Source organism: Eufriesea mexicana, unplaced genomic scaffold (assembly GCF_001483705.2).
Source record: "Eufriesea mexicana isolate 0111107269 unplaced genomic scaffold, ASM148370v2 scaffold492, whole genome shotgun sequence".
In the NCBI taxonomy this organism is placed as follows: Eukaryota; Metazoa; Arthropoda; class Insecta; order Hymenoptera; family Apidae; genus Eufriesea; species Eufriesea mexicana.
This window is the reverse complement of record NW_016908641.1, coordinates 30,907-58,505: the sequence shown is the minus strand read 5'-3', so window position 1 is coordinate 58,505 and position 27,599 is coordinate 30,907. Positions and strand designations below refer to the sequence as shown.

Genomic DNA, 27,599 nt, shown 5'->3' with positions numbered 1-27,599 from the left:
ATATATATATATATATATATTAAGAAAAGGCATCAATAAATAAAAATGATTGAAATTGTTAAAATGTATATCAAAATGCTCCAATTATATGAGTATATCAAAATAAAAATATATGTAAACAGAAATTTATGCAAAAATACGAGAAAAATAAATATACAATTTGTTTATAATTGATGTTGATCGACTAAGATTGTTTGTGAAACATTTTTTATTAAATATACAAAAAAAAATTACTAGATATTACCATTTTAACAAAATATTTACTTAAATATATTTTAATAGTTTTGAAGATTGGGAAAGAAACATTTGGTTTAAATTGTTTCATTTGTATCATTCAACTAATATCGAGCATCACATAAACGAAGCGGAGTAAATGAATTAACACGGCGGCAAGGTATGGTACAACACGATGAAATAAGTTACACGCGAAACTTAGGTGAAAGAAAAGAGGGGAGAAGTACGGACACGATTTGAAGAGGAGAGACGAGGTAAAACGAGGCGAGGCCAGGCAAAAATGAGGGCGAGAGGAAAAGGGACGTCGGAAGTGAAGCAAAGGCGAATAGCAGTGGGGAGGGGTAAGAGGTGAAGTTAGGTGAAGTAAGGTGAGGAGTGCGGTGCAGTCCCGTAACAGGTGCAGATTCCATCCAGCATCTGGAAGAAAAACGTAAAAAAAAATGTAAGGCGGCAAGCCGTATTCACAGAAGACACCTACCTTTCCCATTATTAAACTGGCCTAGCTCGTCATCCCGCGACACTTGGGTGATAATGGACGATGCGTCCATTTAAACATTTGTTGAGAGTCCCTGCGTGTCTGATCGTGAATTCCGTTAATGCGCGCGCGCGAGGATATTCATACACACACACAACACACGCGCGCACAATCTTGAGAATGAGAGAGCGTATACGCGCGGTAGCACGCACACGCGCTACTCACTCACTCAGTCACGATGTACAAAATCTCTCCCTCCAAACGTTGTCGCGACCACCACCGTCACCACCGCCACCACCGTCACCACCTCCACCGTCTCCTTCACCGCCGTCGCCACCACTACTACTGCCACCACCGCCGCCTTCGCCGCCGCCACCTTCACTGTCTCCACCACCGCCACCGCCACCTCTACGAAGATCACCACAACTTGGCGAACGGAGACGCATAGGCGCAGACACGGGCACGAGTACGCTCACGCACACGCACCCACACGGTGTTTTCAACACTACAGATATTTACTTCGAGATCAGGACAGGATTTATCTTAATCTTAGAAATCAATAATTTGCTTGCAGTGTACATAATTAATCTAATAGAATCAACTTATATTTGATGCTGTATTAAAATAGTCGACAGATTTTTTAAACGTAACCGTAACTGGGGAAAGTTAATCCAATTCTTTGCTGCCTTCATTCCAAGAGAGTATGTATTGCGCGTATGCTATGTGTACGTGCATGTACGCTCTCTCTTTTACGCGCCACACCTATGTTGTTGCGCAGTTCATTGCGATTCGATATTTGTCATATACGTTGTATTTCTTATATCCGTTTTTGTGATTGATAATGATATCCTTCGATGCACTTCACTCATCAATCTTTTAGCAATAAATTTATTATTTGAAGTAATTATTTCATGTATTTACTACTATTGAAATTACTGATTTAGTAACACTGCTCTGCAAATGTTTCGTAATAATTATATTACATACTTAACACCCGCAACATTGAATAATGAACATTTTTCATAACACTCACTGTAGCTTCAATTTTGTCCGTTCAATGCAAACAATATTACAGACCTGCACTAGAGAAGCTTTGGAGTACAGTGTTTTGTTAGCTCTTGCACTACACGCGATTGTTGCGTCTCCTTGCGGGTTTTAGTCAAACTATATGTGTGACCGTTGCGCAGTGTTTAAATTCAAAAATGAAAATCTTAAAGGTAAAATAAGATATATATATGATTTTTGATTTATTCCTTTTGTTCTATAAATTGACTTTGTTAATAACAATTCATATCAGATAAGTAAATGTAGTTTCATTAAAACTTTAACTTATTAGGAATTTAATTTTATTCAATAAAATTTTTGCCATTTGTGAGATTCTTGATTTAATTATGTCTGGAATACTTGAGTCATATTTCTTTACATTATAAATGTGAGTGCAAAAGAAATTTATATATCATAATTAACAACGATATAACTACAATAGAGTATCTTTACCTTGAAGTTTTGCCTATAATATATTTTGTGTAACATAATATTCGGTTATATACTTTAATTTATAATACAACATTAATATACAGAATGACAAAATTTAAATAACTTTAATTACTATAAATTGAGCATAAATTTTATTAAAGAAATATGTAATATTCTTATACGTTTTATATTATGTGCATATTATATAATTATCCAAGTTTATTAATTATATATCATTCCTAATAACTTTTAATATATATGCATTCTAATATTCTAAAATGGAAGATCAAGGTAATTGTGCTCAGATAATATTTTATCTTAAATAAAATGTGACCATTTTATTTTTGTTTTTAATTTTTGTTATATATCACAAATGTATAGAATATTGACAAAATTTCATTCCTTATTTCAATTTTTATTTTATATATATGCAAGCACGCACGTGTGTGTATGTATGTATGATGTATGCACGAATGTGTGTGGGTGTGTATGTAAGGATGTATGTATATATACACACATATACATATACAATTCTCTATTAATATATTCTTTTATTAAAATCTACCTTAATTGCAAATCACTTCCGGATTATCATACATTCCATTCATTCAAATCTTTACAGCATTTTGTATTTATGATAATACTATTGAATGACAAATTATAGAAGTATGGACATAACCTGCGAATATTACCCTTCTAAAAATTTATATTAAAACAAAAATATAAAAAAGGTACTACTTTTTTTGTATTATTTTGCACAGTTTGATATTTTGTATAAAGGTCACCAACCAGTGTAATCACTTTCTTGATTTTTTTTTATTTTCGATGGAATTAATTTTGTTCTTTTTTTTCATTACATTTAACAATAGAAAATCTTCTGGGACGGACTTCTTTCACTATAACTTATCACTTATTTTTCATTATCATTGTTCGTCTCGTCACTCTTCCACAGAATAAACCGGTGATGAAAATGATGCCAATCATCGATAATGCAACAATCACAAAGTGTCGTCTCGCAGGCGATCGATTTACCGTTGAATATAATTCTTGTATTGAATTTGGTCCAGTTAACTAAAAATAAATAAAAAATATATATATATACATACATTGAAATTGTTATACATCATTAGTTACATGTAAATATTTTTCTGTATTATTATAAGAAATATACAATTTATTACCTCTGCTGCATTTCTAAACATTTCAATCCTTGTAGTCAACATTTTATAGCAATCAAGTTGTAAAGACTTGTTACTGTCTTCCAGTACATTTTGTAAACACATGATATCTAAATGAAAAGATAAGAAATAATACTTTGATAAATCTACACATTCAATATATATAATATATAAATTAAATATATGTTTATTTGTTAACGTACGCCTGCCTGCACCTTGAGGAACATCACTACAATATTTACTAACATCAACAGCACATGCTTTTTGTAGTAAAGGATCTACATTAATATCTGCTCTTGTTTCTTGTATTAAGTCGGCAATTTCAAGGCGACATTCCTCTTTCATATCGCTATTACCAGTATTAAATTTTATTTTCAAACATTCTTGTACAGCACCAGGATCATTTTCATCTGTTTTACATATTGTTTCAATCTATTGCAAATAAATAATTGTTACATTAGTTGTTTTATTCATTTCAGACATTGTTTATTTGAAAATATTTTAATGATAATACCTCATGAGCACACATTGTAGCTAATAATGGATTTAAATGATAATTTAATGCTGCTTCTCTAAGTATGTTAGTCATTTGATGTTCACATTTTATTGAAAGTTTAGACTCTCTGAATTTAATTTTTAAACATCTTATAACTTTTCCTTCAAGTTCTTTATCAGTAGGTTCATTAAATAAAACCTAAGAAAGATACATTACTATGATAAAATAGCAAAAAAATATTATAAACAAAATATGTTTGAACATACCTCTTTACAATGTTTATTGATATCATAAAAACATGCTGTTTGTAATGCAGTATTAAATCTGTAATCTGTGTTTTGTTCAATCATTCTTCGAATAACGATATTTTTACATTTATCATCAAATGTTGGTTCATCTTTATATTTTTTTAAACAATCTAATGCTTGTGAACGACTGATATCATGACAGAATTGCCTTATCATTACTCGACAACTATTTAATAAAGCAAAATCACTTGAACTATCTTGAAATTCTTGTTTTCTGACTTTAAATAATTGTTTATGACATGCATCAGATAATTTTGACTTATGTGTTGCTAAACATTCAAGAGTCTAAAATAATTATACTATTATTAACATTGATATAAAAATTAGATGTATCAATGCAATAATTCAGTCAAGTAAACATATATATGTCACAACCTGTGAATTTCCTGGTTCAACATTATAACAATATTGTTTAATGTCACTTGTACATTGTGCCTGTAAGATAGGATCAAACTGAATATTCTCCCTTTGTTGGTAAAGCTGTGCTTTTAATTGTTGTCTACATTCTTTTGGTATATGATGCTGTGTATCTTTCATTATATCTTCTTGCACTCTTGTACTTAAACATTCTATCACTTCTGCCTTAGTTTTCGACCTAAATATTATATGCAAAAATACAAGGTCTAGCTGATAAAATTTTGTATAAAGTGTTAAAAAAATTGTATAAATGGCATATAAAAATTGCACTTACTTTGGACACCATCTTTTAACAGAAGGTCTACAAGCTTCTTTAAATTTATATGTAAAGTGATAATTTTTTAATGATATCAATTGAAAGTGTTCCACTGCTGCTTTACATTTATAATCAGATCGCACATCTAAATCATTTTTATGTTCTATAAGACATTCCATCATATCACCTTCATCTTTACCGTATTTTAACACTTCCTGTTTTTTTAATTTTAATAAATTTTATAAATAAAAATTATACTAATATATAACTCGTTAATATGTAATGTAAATTTTTTAAAAAGTTATATTGCACCTCACAATGACGTTCCATGATATGTTGACATACAGCAGAAATTATTGGATTCAATTCGACACGTTCTGCTTGCTCTTCCGTAAAATTGCCAACTGCTAATTTACAATTCCTGTTTAAACTGTATTAAAGTAAATGTATTAAAAGCATATAAAACAAATTCCAAATTTTTTATCTAACTAAATGCATTTATTATTACCGATCTAAATTATCTTGCAGACACAATATTTCTTCTCCTTTTGCTGTTTTCTCATAACAAAATGATGCTAACTCATTCAAACAGACTTCTTCAATTTCAGGTTGTAAATCAACGTTTACTGCCCTTTGTCTCATAACACGTCTAATTTCTTCAAGGCATTCTGTTTTTAACTAAAATAAGTCAGTTGAAGTTTTGATTTTCAAGTAAGTTTGTTAAATTATTACATTTTATTACTACTTTTATTATATAGATTCTTACTGTCATATTTTTCTGAGGATGATAAACATGTCTATATAAACATGGTAAAACAAGAGGTCCACGTTCTGGATCCATTTGCTTTCCATCATTAGCCCACGCATTTCTTGCATGACATAGTCGTGTTGCATCAAATTTACATGCTCTGTATAACTGTGGATCTAGTTTGAAGTCTCTAGCTACAAAATATTGTATCTGAACTAAAGCAGTTTCACAAGCTTCTGTCATTCTGCCTGTACCAAGCTGTTCCATTAAGCAAGATATTACTCTAGCATCACCTCCATGTACCTACATTTAAATTGAATTACAGTATTTAATTAGACACCAATTAGAATGTTTGAATTCTTTTCTTATTTAATAAAATATTTTATACCTCTCTGCAAGCTAAATTAACAACAGGTTGACATTGTTCTCGTAAAACAGGATCAATTCTCCAATCTTCTCCAGCATCAGCTTCCATAATTAATTCTTCTAACTATTATTATGACAAAAAATATTCAATTAATATTTATAATTGTAAAATTTTTATTGATAAAAATGTGATGTATGTAAATATTTAATTACCGCTCTCTGACATTTGCTGGATACTCTTGATTTTTTTTTTCTTGTTCTAGTATGTTCCATTAAGCAATGAATTGTTGCACCACCAACTTCCAAGCTATTACAAAATGTTGTAATATCATTAGCACACCCATCAACTATTTCAGGGGATAATCTATAATCTTCCATTAAAAGTTTTCTATGATCAAACATTTCTGCTTGACAATCTCCATCAATTTTACTACCATTTTTTGCTACTGACTCCAAACAAAGAAGAATTTGTGCAAGTCTTATATTTTTGTCTTCAGTTACAGATCTTCTACAATGATTTATTTTAATATCATCCTTACAAGCTTTAACCAGTCCTTTACTAACTCTATAATCTGATGCAATTAATTTTCCTCTTCTTGTAAGCTGTTCTTGACATACTGCTGTCATAGATCTATCTGTTTTGTGCTGCATTAAACATTTATATACTTGTCCACTGCCTGGTCTAATATTTGGGCATAATCTGGTACGGTCTTCTTCACAAGCTAAATATAATTGTCGATCTAAGTTAATATTTTCTGCTTGTATTTCAGACACATGAAGTATATGTCTTTTACACTGAAGCTGAAGTTCATTAATATGTTCTTGTAAACATGCCAATATTTGCCCTTGGGATATGTCTCTGTATGGTTGTACTTTGTCACATTTGAACTTCTTAATATCATTTTCACAATCAGAAGAAAATGGCGTTATAATTCTAAAATCACTAAATGCAATCCACTCTAATCTATGAATATATGCAATACAATGTGCATTTTTTACTTTTTCCCTTTGATCAATTAAACATGAGAGATATGCTCCTTGTTTATTACTAAAAGGAGAGCAATCTAATGAATTTAACTCTTTGCCACAAGTTCTTCTAGCTAAACGCTCTATATTGGAATTGTCCGTAATGTTTAAAATATAGTTCCAGATTGCTTGTCGACATTCATCATCAATACCAGATACTTCAGTTGGCTGTAAGATAAAAAAAGAAGAAAAAAATAGGTAAAATTGGTAATTTTGTTTTGTTCGTTTTTTCAAGAAATTTGAATTATAAAATAACTATTTTATTAATTACGAGTAATTCAAAATTATACCTTAAAATTTTGAATGCATTCTAACAACATTAATTCGTCGTTATCTTTGGTTATATCACCACATAAGCGTTTCAAATTTTGTTGACATTTAATATTCATAAATTTTAATAAACTATCTTCGGGTAACTCGATTGTGTCTCTCTTAACCCTAAGGGAACTGTTAATTGAATTGCTAAATAACCAACCGATATTTGGTATATCATCACCATTATTTCTAGACACATATTTAAAATAAGTTTTCGTCAAATGAGTACAATTTAGTACCGATAAATGTAGAAAAATTACAAATAAAACTCTTTTTATATTTGTCTTATGTTCCATTCTTACGAAGTGAATTCGTTTTGTCAATTAAAATATACTTTTCGTACAACACATTACGCCGTTTTTTCGTTTTTAGAAGATCTCTGTTGTTTTTTCTTTATTTTTTTTAGTTGTTACTATTCACTATATGATGTCAACGTCACCAATAATAGTATAATCGTGTATAATACCGAACTTTGCGCGGATGGATTGCTGTATATAATACTCGTTATCTTCAGTTCTATTTGATTTTCAAATAATCTTATAAGGTGGATTCAATAAAAGAAAAGTAAAATTAATTTATTGTAAGATGATTAAATTTATATTAGTTAAGCGTTGCAGTAATTTGAAAAAATAAAACAATAATTTCGACGTACGAATAATTTTTAATATAAATTAATTTTCATTTTCCTTGAGAACTAAAATTTTACTGTTTTATTATAATAAGCAGAAAAATATTTAATGTGATAATAAAATAATAATATAAGCTTAAATTATGATTGATCCGCGCCAATATGTACAGCGATAAAAAGGAATTTTTAGTTTTGCGATATGTGCCATTTATCTTCTAGTGAAAATGCTCCTTGTCGCGTGAATAGCGTTACACAATGTTGGCAAGCCTGATAATTGAGTATGTATTTCTATCTCGTCGTCTGCATTAAAGGGCAAGTGACAGCTCCAGCTATATTGTTGACATTTGTATGAAAATTACGCTACCGCGTCGTTCTTACGAAAATGTAATTTCGTATATAATTAAAATTGAAATATAAGTGAATTTTTTTTTTTATATAGAAACTCTAATCAAATGATCTCGGTGAACTGTGTATACATAAGAAGAGAACTCAGAATTAAATGATAATCGGTGTTTGAAGAAGTACAATTACATAGGGTTAATAGATTTTAATCGCTTAGCGATTATGCTTGAAGTGGTACTTACAAACATTACAGTTGTTTCATATTGATTAGTAGCGTTTAGTAGCTTTTTAACAATGACTGCTTATTGGAAAACTCCATTCAAGCACCGTCGTAAACGTTGTTCTCAATAATTCTCGGTAGTGAACGATAAAGTGCGTACGTAAAAGTGAATCAATCCGTATGGTATTATACGCAGTTACTAGCGTGTCACTTGAAAAGAAAATTTCTTTGATTGATGTTCAATTTTTGTAATGATCTTAATATATCTTAGAACAATTACATAAAAAGTAAGTTTCAAACTAATTTCAGTTGAAAAGTAACTAACATTGTCTAATGAAACTAATATTATCAGAATTTCTTTACATTTTAAGTATCGCTTCAATAATTTCTTCTTTCAAGCATTCACGTTCCAATTTTATATTTTTTTAAATAATTTATCTTACATAGTACATTAAAGACACTATTTATTAACAATCAGACGTAAATATTATACTCAATCAAAATCACAAAACAAACGGATTATCTTGTTTATGGAATAAAATGAAGTCTCGTTATATAGCATAATATAGTAAACCGTCAAGTTTTATATTACTTAGTAACCAAAGGTGCCGCGTAAAATGTTCGCTACATTTTGAAACTTAAATACGATATCAAAGATAATATTTTAAATGACGATGAAAAGGATTTCGTATACATATATTTTGTTTGTCCATGTGCAACTTCATCGACGAATTTCTAATACTGTACCACTCCGCTGTTAAATTTAACATTTCAGGACATCGCGTGTTATTCTAACTCTATAATTTTGTATGTTAAATAGTATAGTGGTTAGCGTTACACTATTAACTATCTCTGATATTTTCGGTTTTCTTTGTAGTATTGCTATGAATGGTATTCGTAGTACTTCTTGCACTCCGTTTCACGCCCTTCTTGTGTATAAAGAAAATGAAATTTTTTTTATTGTTTTCACGAATCGTTCGTGATTGTTATTTAAATGATTTGCTCAGTATTTCGTTAAAGATTCGAGGTCCAGTGAGAGAATCGATCAGTGGTTTCAGCTGTATGTGGTAACGGAAATAACACGATCGATCCGAATCGGTGAAATTGTAGCTGAAGTGGTGAAACGAACAAAGGGAAAGACGGTTTCGGCATGACCTGTGGCGGTGGCAAGATCTCGTTAGAAATATCGGGCGGGGAGGAGGAGGCATGGAAGCTGAAGCTGGTCGGCAGTCTCACCATCAGGGGCTGCAGCTTACCCTGCCATCCCCGGGAATCCCCGGATTGGACGTCGTGAGAGCTTTGCATCAGGTTAGAATCACAAATTCAATTAATGCACGAAAGCCAATTTTATTATAATTTATCACGATAATCTAATTTTTACTCATCTTGTTCATCTTATTCTTTTTAATATTGACACGAAATAATTTTCTACGGGGATTCGAATTTAATAATGTAAAATCAAGAATATTACATTTTCATTTTAAATTTAAAGAATGATTTTGTTAACATTTGAACGCTTATATTCGTCCAAAAAGCTGTAGTACATTATTTATGAACTTTGAACTTTTGTTTGAAACTTTGTAAAATATTACCAATATAGTATAATAAAATACTGGTATATTTATTAAAAGTATATATAAAATAGCCAGTTTAATTATGTTTAACAATATTAAAATGTCGTTTTCAGTCAAGTTAAAGATGAGTATTCGTTAAAAACTAACCTCGGTTTTAGCTAAATTGCTTCTGTAGTATATGTATGTCAGTATTGCTTTACTTAATTGCCGTGTGCGTGCACGCGCGCGCGTGCGCGTGCTAATTGGTTAGATGACAATGCTTGTTAAAAGAAAGCAGGTAACTTTATACACCTTACCTGAACCATCGATTTCATATACACCAATGCTACTCGTTCTTCGATCTTTTTACCTTCATGATCCCTTGACCTTGGTTAGCATACGATGTTTTTTTCTGTATGCGTAGGTTCAAGGTTAACTGGATTAAGCAGTATATGTTATTTGTTATTAAAAAAATCATTGTTTAGAATATTACAGTTACCGCATAATAATAAAATTGTAATGAAGTTTATATCTCTGTAAGATTCACGTTATTACGATATTATGCACGCAAAATTGCGTGCAAAATTTGCAAAAAAAAAGAAAAAAACACACGTTTTGACTGAAACGTATATATTTTATGACAAATTCTTCCTTTAAAAACACACTATTTTTATATCCATATATTTTATAATCATGTTATTCAGAAAATATTACTTTTTCCCACCCACATTATTGTTCAAAACTTTCGCATCGCTTCTAATATTTGAACATTTGTTCAATATTTGAAAAATTGAACAAAATAAAAAATAACATAGTATGTGACTTGTTTTCAGCATGTTTATTAGCAGCTTTTTCAGTAGTACTGTTGTTAAACATTACTACTATTTTATTAAATATGTAATACCAAAATTTTAACTGTGCGATAACAAACTATGCGAAGTTGAATACGATATATAAAGTATCGTAGAATCTTGTATTTAGCGTCGTATGAGCATGTCAATCGTTTCATAAATCTAGGTTACAGCGGAAAATCAAACCGCACTTCCTGCTTCTGTCGGCAGCCAGAGGATACAGAATTATGTTCTAGAATCAACCAGACAAATTATCATGCTATTCAGCTACTTTTAAAATAATCTATTACAATTATTTCATTTTTCAACGCATCGTAACTCACACTCGAACCATCATCAAGATGTTCATTTCAACGAGTATATAGAGCTGCTTTTTTCGTCACCCAAAACTCCATTCATCTTTTAGAAAGTACACGATTCGTTCTGAAATAATGTTATTAACTTTTCAATCGTAGAATACACTGCCGATTCACAGACTTACAATGTGAATTCTTCTTTCATGCGCGAGGACTGCCATAATGCCTGTATGATTTATTTGTGTAATTGTACGAGAAATTAAGAAAAAGAAGGACCAATTGGAGAATTATCTCGCAATTTTGAGTAATACGAAACAATGGCATATGATACGAGTAATTTTCAAGAAAGCGTCAAAATCTGATCATTAACACTAAACTTACCACGACCAACTAAGTAACCGATAGATGGGAAATTGGAAGAAGGAAAACTTCAAAGGAAATGAAATAAACGAAGCTATTGGAAAATTGACGATATTTGTGTTAAAGGAAAAATCAAGAAGTCAAGTATGATCAAAGCGATAACGTCAAATGCAGAATTTTTAAATCGCATATTTGAAAACGGTTATTTAGGCTATGGCAGGTTTAGTGTTAATATGTACGGTGTGGGCGCAGTACTCTTTAGACATTCGCCAATCGTCTTAATTAAATTCTAATACCATTCTGTCCGAAACTTGTGGAACATTATCACATGTCGTAATAACAGACTTAGAGTGTCTCTTAAGAAAATGATATTGTAATGAGGAAAGATCGAAAAGTAGAATTTCGTTGATCCATCGTCGCTTTGTCGCAGCCATTTCTTACACGAACAAGTGAAATTTATGGAAAAAAGCATGAACTACGGTTGATATTTTTCTGTATTATTAACCAAGTGATTGTAACATTCGCGTACATCGCATTAGACCGAAGAGACATTGAAAATTACAAGGTGTGTGGTCGTTTTATCGCCCATCGATACTCCTAATTTGGCACCGTTTCAAGCTTCATCTCCATCGCTTGTATTTTATCGCGAATGTCACATAGGAGATTTTGAAAGAAAGTATTGGATATTCTATTTACATGGCGAATATTTTCGTAAGTAAGATACACATTAACATATAATGGTAGTGATTTTTCAAAATGGTTCTTTCAGACTGTGATATCACTGCGCTCCGCGCTGGATTCCTCACGGGAAGAGCTACGCCGTCTTAAGGAGAGCGTCGGTGATTTTTCTGGCGAGAGCTACGTTGACGTCGTCGAGAGGCTCGCTCTTGAGAATCACGTCCTTAGGCGAAAGATCCTAAGCAGGAACAGTGAGTTTTCTAGTGATGCTGCCACAAGCCCGCCGCCCCAGGCCCGTCTTTTTTCACTCGCAGTAGAGGACGTCAAAGAGTGAGTCTCGAAATGCGTCTCTGTGAGCAATTAAGAGTTCGTTTGCGGATTTCGTTTCCTTTGTGACGTATGATTTTCCTGTCCTACTCTCGCATTTCGCGATTATCGTGCCACTTCGGCTGAGGACGGCTCGTTTTATCGATTTTATTTCTGAATTGCAGTTGCGTTAACGTGGAAGCACATTTTGTGATCAACGAATCTTCGTGGGATACATTCAATTATATCCAGTGTTCTATTCTTGTTCACTTATTAAGTAGCTTCTAGTAATTTGGTCTTCTAGTAATCTGGTGAAAAATAGAACTTTCATCCCAATTTATATTTTCTCAATTATTTTATTTTTATTATAAAAATAATGAAAATTCTGGGAATTATATTGTGATCCTATGAGTTTGGATATGTGACATGATTGCGGTTATTCTATTTATCTGAAACAAACGTATTAAAAAGCGTTTAAATTTAAAGAAACAATTTCTTTTTCTACTCCGTTCTCTTTATCTATGAAGATAAGAAATATCCGTCGAGGATATAGTTGTTTAAAGTTTGAATTCAATCGGTAAATTAGAATTTGAGATGTGTCAGTCAGTTCTACGTGGCACGAATTTATATGCGTATTTACTCGTACTTGATCAGTCTTAATTCGTACTCCTTTTATTTTGTAAATTATCAACTAAGCAGTCGTAGTATAAGTGAAAAGAAAAATGAAGTTTAAACGCAATGGCCACGAGTACTCGAAACAGTTAAGTCGCCGTGATCTTCTTGGATTTACAGTTTCACACTCGACGAGTCCCCGCTTGGACGTCTATAATTTCGCTAATTTTACGTTTTTCGCCAAATAGCTTTGCGCACGTTCTTTCTAACGTATAACCTCCAAGAAAATGCAAAAAGAAAAAGGAGAAAACCAATCTTCTTTATCCGAATTGCTAGAAGTTTCTCTTAATAAGACACGCCCGAAAGCACAGTTTAATTCCAATTTAACTACATTTCTGCCTAGTTCCCTTCGCGCTGGCATGTTTATAAGTTTTGATAGAAAAATATATATTTTCTATTCGGAACCGACGAATTACGACCGAATCATTCACTTTACACAAAAGTTAATTTCAATTGGTTAATCGCCGATACTTTCACGGTAATACTCGAACGTGTTCGCATAATTCGGTAGTTAGTAACGTGGATCGCTAAACGGAGAGGCTTTGTGGGGTTAGCGTTAATTAAAAGGAACGCGTTCCGTTCTCGATGCACCTATTAATAACCACGTGTAGCGTGCATACGCGGTTGATTTCTCGCTGTCATTCTCACCCTGTAAACGGTATCAGTTTGTCAGAGCAAGCAGGCGTACTCATGGACGCGTCCAAGGACAAAGTCGACAGGGAAGACGTGGCAGAGGCATCGAAGCCGATCATCGGGCCACGTAGCGACAGCAACGCCGGTAACGATGATAATTCCAATTCGCAGACTCATGCGATCGATAAAGTGCCTAAGAGCCATGCAGGATCGTCATCCAAATCGGAATCCAAGGATCAAAAGTTGAAATTCGCTGTGTTGAAAGATACGACGGCTATGAAATCTCAGGCTGCAGTCGGTTTAGACGACACGGTGAAACGTGGGACGTCCAACGAGGTAGTTTTTCCCTCGGCAAACAGGCAGTCGAAAGACGTCGAAGAAGAGGACGCGATCGAGGGTCAGGCTGATCGTCTGGAGATGCCGGAGAAGGATTTAGAGGATCTAAGCCTGAAATCCGTTTCTGACGGGGACAATTCAGTGTTCAGCGACAATCCGGACACGCAAGTGTCGCAACAACATCAACGTCAGAGCCAGTCGACGGACCAACCGAAGCAGAATGATCAATCTGAGAACGAGTCTGAAGAGCTCGACGATATCGAGTTAATATTCACGACGGATGAAACTTGTCGCGATCTCGGTCTTCAAGAAGATCTCGTCTCTATAACTGAAACCGAGTCCTGGCAGCAGTCTGCACCCACTAGTCAACCGGTGCTGTTGAAATACACCAAGTCTACCGAGGGTGAATCGCTGGTCTGCAACGGCGAGAAGACCAGCTCTGTCGAGGAGGCAGTTTCCTCGCAGAGCTCGAGCATCGATCGCGAGGAAAGCGTGGACAGGTTCGACGAGAGTTCTAGTACCAGATTGAACAGAATTTGGTCGCAGTGCTCGGTGTTGGTCGAGACAGACATCAGCAAGTGCGGCGTCGTCGAAGAGCCCGAGCATGCTACTAGACACGCGGTCAGAAGGAACACTTTAGCTGCGCCACCCACCGCCTACAGGTAATGGGTAGTTTTTCTTCTTTTCTTTTTCTTTTTTCTCTTTTCCGTGTTTTAGTATCGCACGATGCTACATCGATTTTCTTTTTCGAACCTTGAATTCAAAGTTTCTATCGAAACACAGAATTCGTGTAAGCGATAGTATCGGTGATTAAAATTCTAAATATTTTTATATAAAACAAATGTCTTTTATAATAGTGAAATGAAAAAATTGAAATTTATTAGACATTATAGATATTATTTTACGTTAGATTGAAGAAACAAGAGGGAGAAAAGATGCATAGTCCAGTTGAATGGGTGTACAGAGTTTTGCATCTTGTAGGGCTCTCCAGTCTGTACTTGATGAAAGACTCTCACGCCAATATATGTATGCACGTATTCGTTGAAAGTGCTTTAATTAGCTGCTCGCTACTTAACAGCTATAAAACGTTTTCACTTATTTCCGACCTTTTTTTTTGCATACTGCAATTTGCCACATGCGAAGCTTTGTAACAGCTGGCACGTATGCATAAATGAAACAACACTTTAATCATGTTTCCTGTTCATTAGCGTTCACGTGTGGTCACATATGAAATTTAATTACGTCGTTAGTTATTAAAAGTATACGCCCCTTCGTTGTCTATATTATACTTCCTATCTCCTTTGTTTTTTGATACAAATTCTACATTTTTTATTCCATTGTTATTTGATTGCTAGTTTAATAATTAATATCAGTTGGATAATGAGTAAAAAATTAATTAAAAATTAGTTAAAACCCGAAGCATGTGTTAAAAATACGTAACTATCCTTCTCTTAGACCAATCATCCATCGTGAAGCACTAGCGGGTAGTCGACGAAAGAGTGCTGCGCCACTGAGACCAGTGATGGACAGAATCAGTGGAGCACGACGAGAATCTGGTGCCCAAACAGACATTTCTGCGCTTCCAGCCCATTGGCGTTCCGAGAGTTATCTTGCGCACAAAGTGGCTCATACGTTTACCACGTTACCCAGCAAATTTGCTCTGCCAACCGGAGTGCCTGGAAGACTTCGATTGTCCGACAAAACCCAAGAAGCTAGAAGAGTAATGCTGTCGGACATCAGCTTCACCAGTATGGTACCGGAATTGTCTAGAAGCGCTGACCATCTCTGTCAGGATCCACACGCACAGGTAGGCTTCGAATTGGGATCGGAATCTTCATAGTTTTTAGAAAAAAGGCTTAGTATTTTATTCGCAGAGGAAGCAAACTTGGTGACTCGTGATTTTGAAGGTACAGTAAATTCGTCGCTTCGAGGAGAGGTATATTCTATTCTGCACGGATCATGAGCTTAATTCTTCGAGGTTGCCTATGGGCACCCAAATAATAAAGGAGAAGCTAAATAATCTCGAAGCCAGACATTTTTACTAAAAATTTCTGGATAGAGAATTAGTTAAAATAAAAAGTAACTAAAACTAAAGTGCATAACTATAGCAAACTGCACCTATGTGCACAGATAGAAATATTTGTCGTTATGCATGAAAGAAGGTCAAACGATTGAAGCTAATGCGATTCGCTTTGATGTTAGTTGCAATTCAGTCTCTTCGTCAAAGCGGATGACTAATTGTTGCCTTCATCTCGTTTTTCTTTGTGAGACTACCGGTACTGAATATTTATTGCATTGGCAAATACGTGGGATCGATTCCAGTAATACGTGTGGTACAATTATCGTTCTCCTTGTTCCAATAGGAAGCTGTGATTTCAGACATCGCTTTAAAATGTAAATCGATTTTTTATCTCTTCCTCTAGAATTTTTCTATCATTTCCATTTCGTAAAGTTTTCGATAATATCACTTTTAAACATGTTCAAACGCAAGTGTTATCAATGATCGAGTTTTTTGAAACTATACCAAACATACATCAAAAGATTGTAAAATGCAATAATTCGACAATTCTAGGAATCGTTTAAAAAATTAACGTATCCCACACAACTGCATTTCAATTTTTCAATCTCCTCTTGACCATTCTCATTAATTCACCATCTTAATTTGTTCCTCAATGATCTCAGCTTTTCATATTGTTTTTCTGTTCAGACTTGTTTTAGTTCTCGTGGTTGCAGTCTCCGTACACCGGATGTACATCGACGTGAATCGCTGGGTTCTCCGGCAGGATTTTGGCCTCGTTGTAACCCCGGCACAGGACTTTCGAGCCCCTGCGACTGTCGTCTCTCCACGGATCTCTATTCCTCTCGATATCGTGGATCCTTATCTTCGATCCCCTCGCCCGGTTTGGAGGTTGTCGGAGGTCCATCACGAAGACATTCATGGAGAGCAACTGCGGCATCCTTCGACACCTGGAGGGTTCCTGTGGCCACTTCTACACCGAGACCAACCTGGTCCTCTATGCCTTCTTCGCCTACCCACGTGCATCCTCCAGCCACGACTTCGAAAACTTCCAAGAATGTTCCGAAAAGAACGCGCTCGAAGGTCACCTTTCAAGGTATGTTTTCTCATCGTATTAATAGCGAATTGATTTTTCGTAAATATTATCGCACGACGAAGCTGTGATCGATTGAATTTATCATGACTAAATAACCGATGAATGAAAAAATGAAAGGAGAAGAACTTGAAGAAGATATTGCAAAATTCGGAAGAGAAGTTGTACAGTCGAGCAACCAAAGAGATAACGTTGAATGTGGAATTTTTAATGAGAAGTTTAACATTGGTCATTTAGAGCGTGGAAGGTTTAGTGTTAATAATATAGTGTATATACATGGAGAAAGGAAGTAATTGGATGAAGAAGGAACAGAAGACCGAAAATGTGTTTATTTAAGGTTTTGATTTAAGCGAAGCTTGGAAATTTTTATCAAGATAAATTGTTACAAATAGGCATGCAGTTCTGGTTACGGTTAATTGAATCCCAGGTCTAGTAACTTTAAATTAACCTGTCACGTGCAGTAACCTTGCATTGGATGCTGCTGTATCGCAGGTCGAGTTTCCACAGAACGTTATAGGATATGGATGAGTAACTTGATCGTAACTAATCTGAATTACGTTTTTTAATATTGCTTTAATATTTCGTACCTATTTTCTCGATCTGTTGTTCTTGCGAAATTCGGCGGTGTATGAAAAATGTTTATTCAAATATTCTAATTTCTAACCAATCACGGATCCAAATTTTCAACACAGATCTTTTTCATCCACTCAAGCTGAAAATGCCTATCTTCCGGTTTCTTCGTGGCGATCGTGGTTCATTGTGAAACATTTTCACGAACTGTAAATACAACCGTGACTTCTTCTTGCGATACGTGAAATTTTAATTTTGCAATTGTTTTATTAACATAATCAGAACTCGAAAATTCTCTTCCATTTAAAGTAGACATAATAATTGAATAGGAAAAGATACCAAATATTAGACAGCGAAGAATCGTGAGAAAAGAGGTCTGCGTGATAGAACTTGAACCTGTGTTTGATCGTAGTTAACGTCAAAGGTACAACTTACGAATAAATTATATCTGAAGGTATCAGCAGAACCAGAAAAGAAGTCTAACTTATCCAGGACAATATTTGCATGATCGCCAATTCTAGCGATGGTGTCATGAAGTTAAGATTACTTCTGGAAAGGTCAACACGAGAGACCAGAAAATTACATAACGAGGACTATCAATGTAATTATTAATCATTTCAAACCACGAATATAAGTCACAAGCATAATGACCCATTTATTCAAGAATCCATTATTTCCATTCTTTTTTCTCGTTACACTCCAACTTGTCCGAAACTAAAAAATCGTTTTATCCGATATATAGTCCGCGAATAAATTGGAAGTTTTCTACCAAGTGATCTAGAGAATAGTTAAACAGAGCTGGTCAGGACTGCTGTAAATTCCTGTTTGTTTACAGAATGCCCGATGACACGAGGCAGCTTGCCAAACTTACGCTCGGATTTGGTGACCGGCGATAATAGTGGTGATTCGACCGAATCGTTAATCGACGAGGCAGAGGATTATTTACGACGAAGCATCGACTCCATGTTGACTATCTCTAGTAGCGGCGTCAGTTCTGATTATTGGAATCGACAAACGGTCAGGCGGAGACGTACACGACGATACTCAGAGCCAGATCTAATCCGTGACTGGCATCCACCGCAGGATGCTAGACCATACCTGCCAAAGGTAAATTTCACCGGCGTCTCTTTGCCTTCACTGGTAATTGGCCAGACTGCAGCGTCGCAATATGCTTATTCCGAATGATCAAAATTGAAATTGATACTCATTGATATAATATGGAAATATAATTATCCCTTGAGGTTCCATAGTTTCTCGCGTTCTTTGAAGCCATCGGCAATACTCAAATGTCTCCTTATCTGACACAAATTTAAATTATATTCTGTATCGAGAATTTTCAATTACGCTATACGTCGATGTTTCGAATCTCTTCGAGGGACTTTGATAATTGAAACTCTGCATGATGGAATAATGGAGGTTGGACTAGGTTACTCGAGAAATAAATGAACGAGTATTCCTATCTTCGAAAGTTTCCCCTTTTTATCGCGAATCGACTAATGGATTATCAATTTGCAATTTGCTGAAATTGATGATTGTTTAAATGAAACTCGCAGTTCTTATGAGCGATGCTTTACGGTGGACGATCTTTATTTTGACAGATACCGAGGGATCTAAAGCTGGATCATCTCGTGAAGGTAATATCGCCGGAGGGTAAAGTTCTTCAAGGACGAGTGAGATACGTGGGACCTGTACCAGGTCGTGAGGAGACGCACGTAGGCGTGGTTTCCGATGGCACTTTTCATGGCAGAAGATTCTTCGACTGGTAAGTCCTGCTTATAATTTATTTTCTCACAAGTATTGTAAATTATTGTTTCATACTGTTATTACGAAATTCTTACAAATTTCGTCAATACTTTCTTTCCGTTCACCTAATGTTTCCACGAAATCGACGATTTTATCGTTATAAATAAGGCTGTTTCATGCGTGAAGTCAGAGATTTCTCTGAAACGAGCTCCGTTACTTCACCGAAACAATAACGAGGCCTTTTATCGAGCGAACGTTGGTCGCGTTTTCGCAGTTAGCAGTTCCCATTAACACAATACCACAGTCGCGATTCTGCATTGTAACTGCAGTGAAAATAGCGTTAATGAAACTCTTAGGAAACGTGACGTGGATGTCGCGAATTATGGAAATAAAGTGACACTAGCGACGAAATTTCCCCACAGACACGAAATAAAAAGAGGTAATTACCCTTTCATGTCGTAACTACGAAGGTAAATGAATGAGATTTCCATAATCAATCGAGGAACGCTTCTACCTCAACATTCTCATATCGTTGTTCTCGAGTAGCATCACTTCTTAACCAAAGTTGCGAGATACACCTAATATCGGTTTTAAGAAGATCCAAATCTCGTTTCTAATCGCTACCAATCGTACTATCAGCGATACGAAAAAGCATCTTAACTAACATCTGGCCAACTAACGCAAAAGATAACAATCGTAAGTACTCCTGAAGGCGCTACTTCGCGAAATAGCATCGAACTTCAGTAGCGTATGAACAAGGTGTATTTGATGGTTGAGTAGATTGCTCGAATTTCTGCAGTTACGGGATAATAGTGATCATTTTGCTGCGCACGAGCTTTCGTGATGCACTCGTTTATCGGTGTTTACGAGGCCTGGCCCTGCCGCCTTGGCAATGGCTCCTCCCTTTCAGCGAAGTGGCCGAAACCAAACGGCGTGTCACGACTTCTTTGGCGAGTTCTTAATTAAATCGACGCCACAGGCAGCGGCAGCAGCCTTTTCCGAATCGGACGGCGACGTATTTAATTTCGTAATTGCATCGTGTTTTCGAGATAATAGGCCGAACGTGGAACAAGATGCGTGACAAAAGCAATTCTGTTTGTGATGCACCCTCTCTCTCTTTCGCGTAAGTTTCTCTCGTTCATGCGAGTTCGTGTATGCACCTGCACGAGTATTCACGTGCACCGGCGTAAATGTGAACATACGCTTCTTGTTCTCGTAGAAGAATGCAAAGCTTGCCTTACGAACACCGCTCGATAACTCTGTGCCACACTTCAACAACTATTGTTCCTCGGCGTAAAAGAAACGGTAATTCGCTCACTTCCGTTGGACAACGAGCAGAGGCTGTGCCGCGAGGCTGCTTAGCATTTTTAGAAAATATCCTTTTGTTAGAGGTGAAAGAAGGCTTTACTTGTTCCCCCAAGTATGTTAGAACTGTGCAATGCCATTTTTCTCGCCGATGGAATATCTCGTTTCGTTCAGTCTTCGTGGTGGTCGATGAATTTAAGCGGTATATATAATTTCGTACACGTTACAGCGTTGAAATCGTGTCGAGTGGAGTGACGCGATAGATGAAGATATTTGGGTTAATTTACGCTGCTGATTGTAGATAAGAGTACATTCGGAATGATTAAGTAAATTTAAAGCAGAAATTACGAAACGATGTCGGACATTTTATATTTGCGATTCTTGAAAACATGTAATTAATTAATTACTTTTATTTAGATAGAAAGGTGATTACGTATACCTGTTTATTCTCGTATTGCTTCAATTGATTACTAATCCTAGTGTGAAAAGGTTACTAGGGAATTGTTAAGACCGTGTTGCAATTTAAAGTTTCCGCGTGCAATTTTCACTAGTATTTCAATTAGCTTCTTCAAAAATAGTATGACATACTGTTATAGACATGTGTCTGCTGATTGCTAAATACCGAAACTTTAAGGATTATTATGTCATTCGGAGCCTTCGACTGGCAAGAACCCATATGTTCAATTTCGTATATTCTGGATCGTATAAATCTAAACTTTTGTCCAATTCGTGGTTTCTCTAATAACCTAGATCAGTTATCACGTTCTCGTGTGAAACCAACAGCTGTTCTAATACTTACGACCAGGTGTGTACATGCAATCATTCGTAATTTATTGACAGGTGTCGAAGTCGAATATGCTCGGATATCCTTCGTACTTTCATTGAAAGGATAGTCATATAATCAGAAATCGTATCTCGAGAAACGTCCGATTTGTTAGAGGAACTACTACAACGTTCTACAACATTTGATTAAGTCTCGTGACAAACTTAGTTTAACTCCACGTACAATTTATGATCTTCGCCGTAGAAAACATGACGGTAGTATAATTAATTGCACGTGTGTAATCCGTATACTCGGAAATGCCTCAATTTCATACTAGTAAGTTACTAGCAGTAACTTATACTATCAAAAATAGACTTCTAGTCTGCGTTCAACTTCCCGAAGAAGTCGTACAAGTTCTGTACAATTAAAGTTCACATGGTTACCGTCTGCAATGCTACACACGAAACTAATTTTATTTTACTTTTCATTCAAGTAACCAGAAATCCAAGTGGTAAGAGAAATATGTAAATAAAAAACAACGCGTAGAAGAATGGCCAATACTTTTTACAAAACTCTTAAAACAAAAGCTCATTTTTGTTTTAATTTCGATACAATTCATTAAAAGAGTAGAAATATATTTGTTAATATCGTTCTGATTATAAAGTACTGTTTTCATGAATTTACCGAGGGCCCTAGGGAACTAGGGACCACTAAACACGTTCACCTTAATGGCGCTCGCTAGTCACTATCATTGATTCTTACATTTCAGCATTATCGATCATCGACAATCAATCGACGGTACACGATTGTCAAATAAATATGTACACATCATATTTTTGTATATTATCAATAATATAATTTAGTTCAACGTCTCGTTCGGCATTTCTGATAATTTAAAAATGATTCGATCCATCATCGGCGTGCACGAAAAGTCTGTCAAAACACGTTTAGCAATGAATGTGCTAAACCAAAAGATCAGTGTCGTTCTTCAGAGACCGGCAGAGCGTTTAACGCGTTAGAATTGGAAATCCGAAGAATTTATCGGCCGCTGTTTGGCGGTAATCGTTACTCTCGTGTCTTCGAATCGAAAATGGCTTACGCCTTGTCGGTGAACACGTGAATCGATGTCCCGATGCAATGGCACTTTTGTTCCAAGTGTTTCGCCCATCGACAACACAATGCATAAGTAATGCAGACTTGGTCGTGTCGTAGCCGTAGATCGTCGAGATTCGACCTGCACGTTGCAGCTTGAGTTTATATTCAATGGCATATGTGGTTCTGTATCGACGATCCACTGTATATTTAAACTAGAAACAGCTAGCGAAAATGTTATGCTATTTTTACGCAGCTAGCCCTCCATGGTGCGTTTCAAGCGATATCGATCGGATCGAGACAAAATGGTGATTAAATATAGAGTGGTATTTTCGTATCGTAATAGGATTATTCCGAGGGATTAATTTCGTGTAAAAATCTTTTTATATTCTTCGGAATACAAAGAAAATTAATAGTAGATATTGTTAACGGAATCGAAATTACCGCGTTTTATACGACAAAAGCACGAATATCGATAATTGACAGAAATTTGAAATGAATTCGAGGGCTGAAGTAATTTCGAGGAATTTTAAATAAAATGGTTATGGTGTGTAGAATAATAATTTGATATTAAAGTTGGTATTTCGAAGTAATGTCTATAAAGATTGGAATTCGTGCGATTCTTCTCTGACAGTCCTGGCGTAGTGACACATAAAATGGAATCGAGAAATAACCGTGAAACGTAGAATAGTATCACGTATACCTAATTTGGAGCAATGTTTAATTACGTTAACATTTTATTCGAAGCATATTTTAAAATAAATTTTCTACGTTCATCTTTTGGTTAATTTTGCAAAGGTTCGTCTCAAATTATTTTTGGTGAACCTGCGTTTGATGACGCGGGACAGATGGAGAATAAAAATGTCATACGACAAAATAGGAAAGCATTGAAATCTAAGATTTTAGTTGACTTGCCTCGTGTATCATACAACGAAGGTTTATGTTTATCCTTATTCTGAAAATAAAAAAAGAGTGGCTACTATTTTATACATAACGTCGATCGATATTTTTATATGTTCTCATAGATGGATTATTTTTCCATCCATTACGAGCGATATCGCTTTACAAAAACATGAAACTGGCTGGTAGACTGTTACCGATTGATTAATAATTACGATGCAAAGCTGGATGACCTAATTTTTACTATAATGCGAAATTAATGTAAAATCAGTCATTAAACGTATTTAATCGCGATAAGAGTCCGCGGAATTTCGCATAGAAGATTAGGAAATAATTAGCCTCACGGGTATACCAAGCTATTCTCGTAACTATGTTTTTGCGTAGTACCATGCTTTCAGCGAAGTGTTAAAGAACGTCGAGTAATATTTTCGTTTCATTACAATGTAACATCACCATAAAAAGTATATTATGTATTCTGTTTTACGTCTGACTATACTTCGTACATTATGCAATTTTCCTCCTTTGAATGCCATTTGACGGATTAAATTATTTTGCTATTAACAGAGAAGTGAAAATCGTACTGGCACATTTTTATCGCCATTTTTCATAAGATATCACGTCATCTTTGTTACCGTTTGAAGCTCGGTATATTTTCTTAAAAATATTATTTATTATGATTAAAGAACCACGCTTCGGAATCTCCGAGACAAAGTTGAAATTAATTTAGAAATTATCATATACTTTATCTAGTTCCTGTATCTCATATCAAACTAACTTAAAAAGCAACACGATTAAAATCAATCATAGCCAAACCAATCAAAACCAAGTCTATCAAACATATAATGTTAGAAATAGAGCTCGTGATTTGACACACAGCTTGGTTGCAACATTTAGAATATTCATGTTCCCTTTTTTCGTCAATGATTCAAAGAACTTTGATGCAGCTGCAGAGCAGACACACCCTGATTCAAAGCGAGCACAGTGTTTCGCTGTAGACAGGCTAGTTCGATAGCAGCTCATATCTGGCATAGGTAGCAAAAGTATCTCTTCAGCTAGTAGCAGTCTAACAGTGAGGGAACCGATGACAAAGCGTAACCCGAAGATGGCGAGCCAAAAACTAACAGAGAGCATTGGATGGAAGCGTGGCTGGCTTTACGCGACTGGTCGATAGCCATGTCTGTCACACACTTTATCGTGAGAAACGTTCGTCTGCGGAGAGCCTTGGAAAATCGCTACAAGTTTGGCTCGAGATGTTCGCGTGACGATCGTCGTCCCTGAAAGTGCACCTCCTCTGATTTTGATCTCGAGAACGTACTACATATGCGTTACTTCGAGTCTCTCCGAGTAACTCGAACCGTGGAAACGCGGCCGAAGGGAAATTCCTCTCGTACCTGGCCCTTGATAAGACTCGGTCGATTTTACGGGGATTTCAGGTTCTTGGAAATTTAGCGTTACGAGTTTCTCCACGCTTTATACGTTACTCGTCCGTACGACAAAATAACGGAATAAATTTTCCTCTATATTCGATCGCGTCAGCTCCCATAATGGCGACATTCATAGGAATTTCGCGGGATCTGCGACGGGGATTCGAACAGATATCGAGCGATTTCCTTGTTATTCTTAGCCGTGGAAAATGGAGAAGGTCGTGTTTTATGTACTTTTTACTTATTTCAATTGCGTGACTCTCTCTTGTTTCTTTAAATTTATAGAGCGGTAAAAATTCAAGTGCACGCTCTTAAAGCTGAAGTACAAGGAAAATGCAAATGACTTATTGGCTCATGCAACCGGTCCCTGTTACAATGCACGTGTTACGAACCGTTTTCTTTCGATTCTTCTGAGAAAGGCGAACCACGCTGCGAGAACCGTGCAACATTGATCTTTAACCGGTCGTTAGTTCTTTTACTCCCTCTTGCCCTCGTAACCGTTGTTACGCCTCGCGATAATGCACCGTCTTCGACGTGCTGCAGTTTCTCGCGGTTAGCTTCTCTCATTCGTGCATTTGACGGAAGCACGTTTCTTTCGGTTGTAAAGTAAGTTCGAAGTAACTCATGATTATTGCTCTCGAGAAATATTCGTCTACGTGGAACTTACATGTTTTTGTTATATAAGCAGCGAACACTTGTCCAATGTTTTAATTTAAATTTCATAAAATTGAAGGATCCATTTCTCTATTCATACGTGCTGTCATTTTTTATTTCTTATTTCTGTTCCCTCGTTCTTCATTACTTTCATTCGATAACATGGAGAGGATAAATAATATGAGAATAATAAAATGAATGAATTAATTTATTTATTGAAATGACTCGTTTCGGATATTTCATTTTTATAACTGGACATAGAGCTATTTTTGACAAAATTAATTCGATAGGAACGTGATTTTATATATGTATCTTTACTTTCATTACAAGATTTTAATTTACAATTTACATCTAGCTGTAATGCAAATCGATACATCCAGTATTAAATGTAATTATATTTATCTATTTAGGTTTGTATAATATATCTAAATATACAGTACAGATCGGGATATGAAATATTGAAAGAAAAAAAAAGGAAAAATTAAGAAATTTTCATAAATCGTAAAAAATACGAAAATACTGATATCCAGAGAAATAAAAGCTATTTTTTGGTCATATTGTGTTCCAGTGACCCCGATCGTGCGATTTTCGTCCCCTTCAAGAAAGTGATTCTGGCCTGGTGCACCACTTGACCCGAGCCACCGAGCAACCTGACGACTCCCCGAATTCTGTTGTCTCAGTACACCATGTGAACGGAAAAAACGGTGAAACACGTACGTACGCGCGATCCACGGTGATTTCGACGAGTACGTGACACTTCTTTCCACCGTAATGAACCCACGAAACGCCACTTAACACGCAGAGGAGGAGGGTAAGTTCTCGCAAGAAAGAGACGCTTCTAATATTCCAGAAAGAAACATTTCGCGGCGCTCGATCGCACAGCGCCTTCAATCTTAAACCCAGAGCGATTCGTTCGAATCGTGAATTTATCGACTTAGATCTCGCTCGTGACGGCGGTGAAATTCTACTCGATATCTTCTTTTCTCTGATCGCACGATTAAACGAGAAATTTTCATACGAGGTACTCCGATCGTATGGCAAGACAGATGGTACCTTGAAAGAACTATTTCCGTCGAATGCGAATACTCGTTCGCGCGGGTCGAGGAGTAAAACGAAAAAGATCTCGACGGAGGATCGCAAGGATCGAGTGAATTCGATGCGAAAGATAGATGTCAGCGTGCGATTATCGGCGCAAATTCAAGGTACTCCGGATGTCTGGTTGCCGATCTCTGCAAGCGATTCCCGTTTGAAAATGAGCAAATCAGTATTATTATCGTGCAAACTCGTTCGGATCTGTTAGTTATAAATTACGTGTATCGTTGTCGAAGAAATGCACAAATCCGAATCAATGGATCTCCCGTGATCGATGAATTTTGCGTACGATTGAAGCTAAGAGAGGAAGAATGAGAGAGTGTAAGGGGAAAGATCTGATGAGGTAGATTTAGCCAGGTTTGTATTAATCTCTCGTCATCGCAATCGCAATGAAGGATTCGCTATTGTCATTTAATCCATCTTATTCCTTTCTCGTTTCCTCTTTTTAATCGGTTTCCGCTTCTTTCAACGGGCAAACGTCGACGTATACTTTACAGCGTATGTGATACATCTAAAAAAAAGAAAAAAAGAAAAAATGAAAAAACAGAGGAAGAAAAAAGAACACGTAGTACGGTAGACAAATACGAGACTATTTTTGTAACTCTTTGAGATCGTAAGATTCTAATTGAAGAGAGAAAAAAGAAAAAAAAACATGCCGGAAGCGTTTTTTAATTGTAGCTGTAGAGGATGGCTCCTTATTGCTGGCACGAAGATGTTGGTAAAAAGGGCAGACTTCTTTTGGTTGTATCAAGAAGAAGCATGTATATATTTTTCAT

The 27,599-nt window shown here is 35.6% G+C and overlaps 3 protein-coding genes across 3 annotated transcripts in view; 1 reads left to right on the top strand and 2 right to left on the bottom strand.

Annotated features, from left to right (window-relative positions):
- hzg (CTD small phosphatase herzog) overlaps positions 1 to 794 on the bottom strand; it is a 2,251-nt gene extending 1,457 nt beyond the window's left edge. Inside the window, exon 1 of the mRNA XM_017897422.1 lies at positions 713 to 794. Within this exon, the coding sequence (XP_017752911.1) occupies positions 713 to 782 (70 nt within the window). The 5' untranslated portion in view covers positions 783 to 794. The remainder of the gene's footprint in view (positions 1 to 712) is intronic.
- A 2,153-nt stretch (positions 795 to 2,947) lies between these two features.
- Glg1 (Golgi apparatus protein 1) lies at positions 2,948 to 7,591 on the bottom strand. Its single transcript, XM_017897421.1, has 13 exons — positions 7,271 to 7,591; positions 6,168 to 7,148; positions 5,977 to 6,078; positions 5,607 to 5,891; positions 5,349 to 5,518; positions 5,153 to 5,270; positions 4,859 to 5,055; positions 4,543 to 4,762; positions 4,126 to 4,452; positions 3,878 to 4,057; positions 3,567 to 3,795; positions 3,367 to 3,473; positions 2,948 to 3,256 (listed from the first exon to the last, which is right to left on the bottom strand). Exons 1-13 carry the CDS (start codon positions 7,589 to 7,591, stop codon positions 3,092 to 3,094), a joined length of 3,402 nt encoding a protein of 1,133 aa, XP_017752910.1. The 3' UTR covers positions 2,948 to 3,091.
- A 1,111-nt stretch (positions 7,592 to 8,702) lies between these two features.
- LOC108545669 (uncharacterized) lies at positions 8,703 to 27,520 on the top strand. The gene is made up of 9 exons (XM_017897417.1): positions 8,703 to 8,772; positions 9,493 to 9,793; positions 12,315 to 12,553; positions 13,867 to 14,832; positions 15,626 to 15,977; positions 16,878 to 17,283; positions 18,686 to 18,957; positions 19,449 to 19,612; positions 26,300 to 27,520. The coding sequence occupies exons 2-9, from the start codon at positions 9,692 to 9,694 to the stop codon at positions 26,361 to 26,363; spliced, it is 2,565 nt and encodes an 854-aa protein (XP_017752906.1). The 5' UTR covers positions 8,703 to 8,772; positions 9,493 to 9,691; the 3' UTR covers positions 26,364 to 27,520.
- The last annotated feature ends 79 nt before the right edge of the window (positions 27,521 to 27,599 follow it).

Coding starts and splice junctions, on each gene's coding strand:
- Glg1 (XM_017897421.1), bottom strand. CDS start 7,591: ATGGAACATAAGACAAATATAAAAAGAGTTTTATTTGTAATTTTTCTA. Junction 5,519..5,606: donor ATCCTCAGAAAAATATGACA/GTAAGAATCTAT, acceptor GACTTATTTTAG/TTAAAAACAGAATGCCTTGA. Junction 4,058..4,125: donor TCAATAAACATTGTAAAGAG/GTATGTTCAAAC, acceptor TATCTTTCTTAG/GTTTTATTTAATGAACCTAC.
- LOC108545669 (XM_017897417.1), top strand. CDS start 9,692: ATGGAAGCTGAAGCTGGTCGGCAGTCTCACCATCAGGGGCTGCAGCTT. Junction 17,284..18,685: donor CTCGAAGGTCACCTTTCAAG/GTATGTTTTCTC, acceptor GTTTGTTTACAG/AATGCCCGATGACACGAGGC. Junction 19,613..26,299: donor GGCAGAAGATTCTTCGACTG/GTAAGTCCTGCT, acceptor ATTGTGTTCCAG/TGACCCCGATCGTGCGATTT.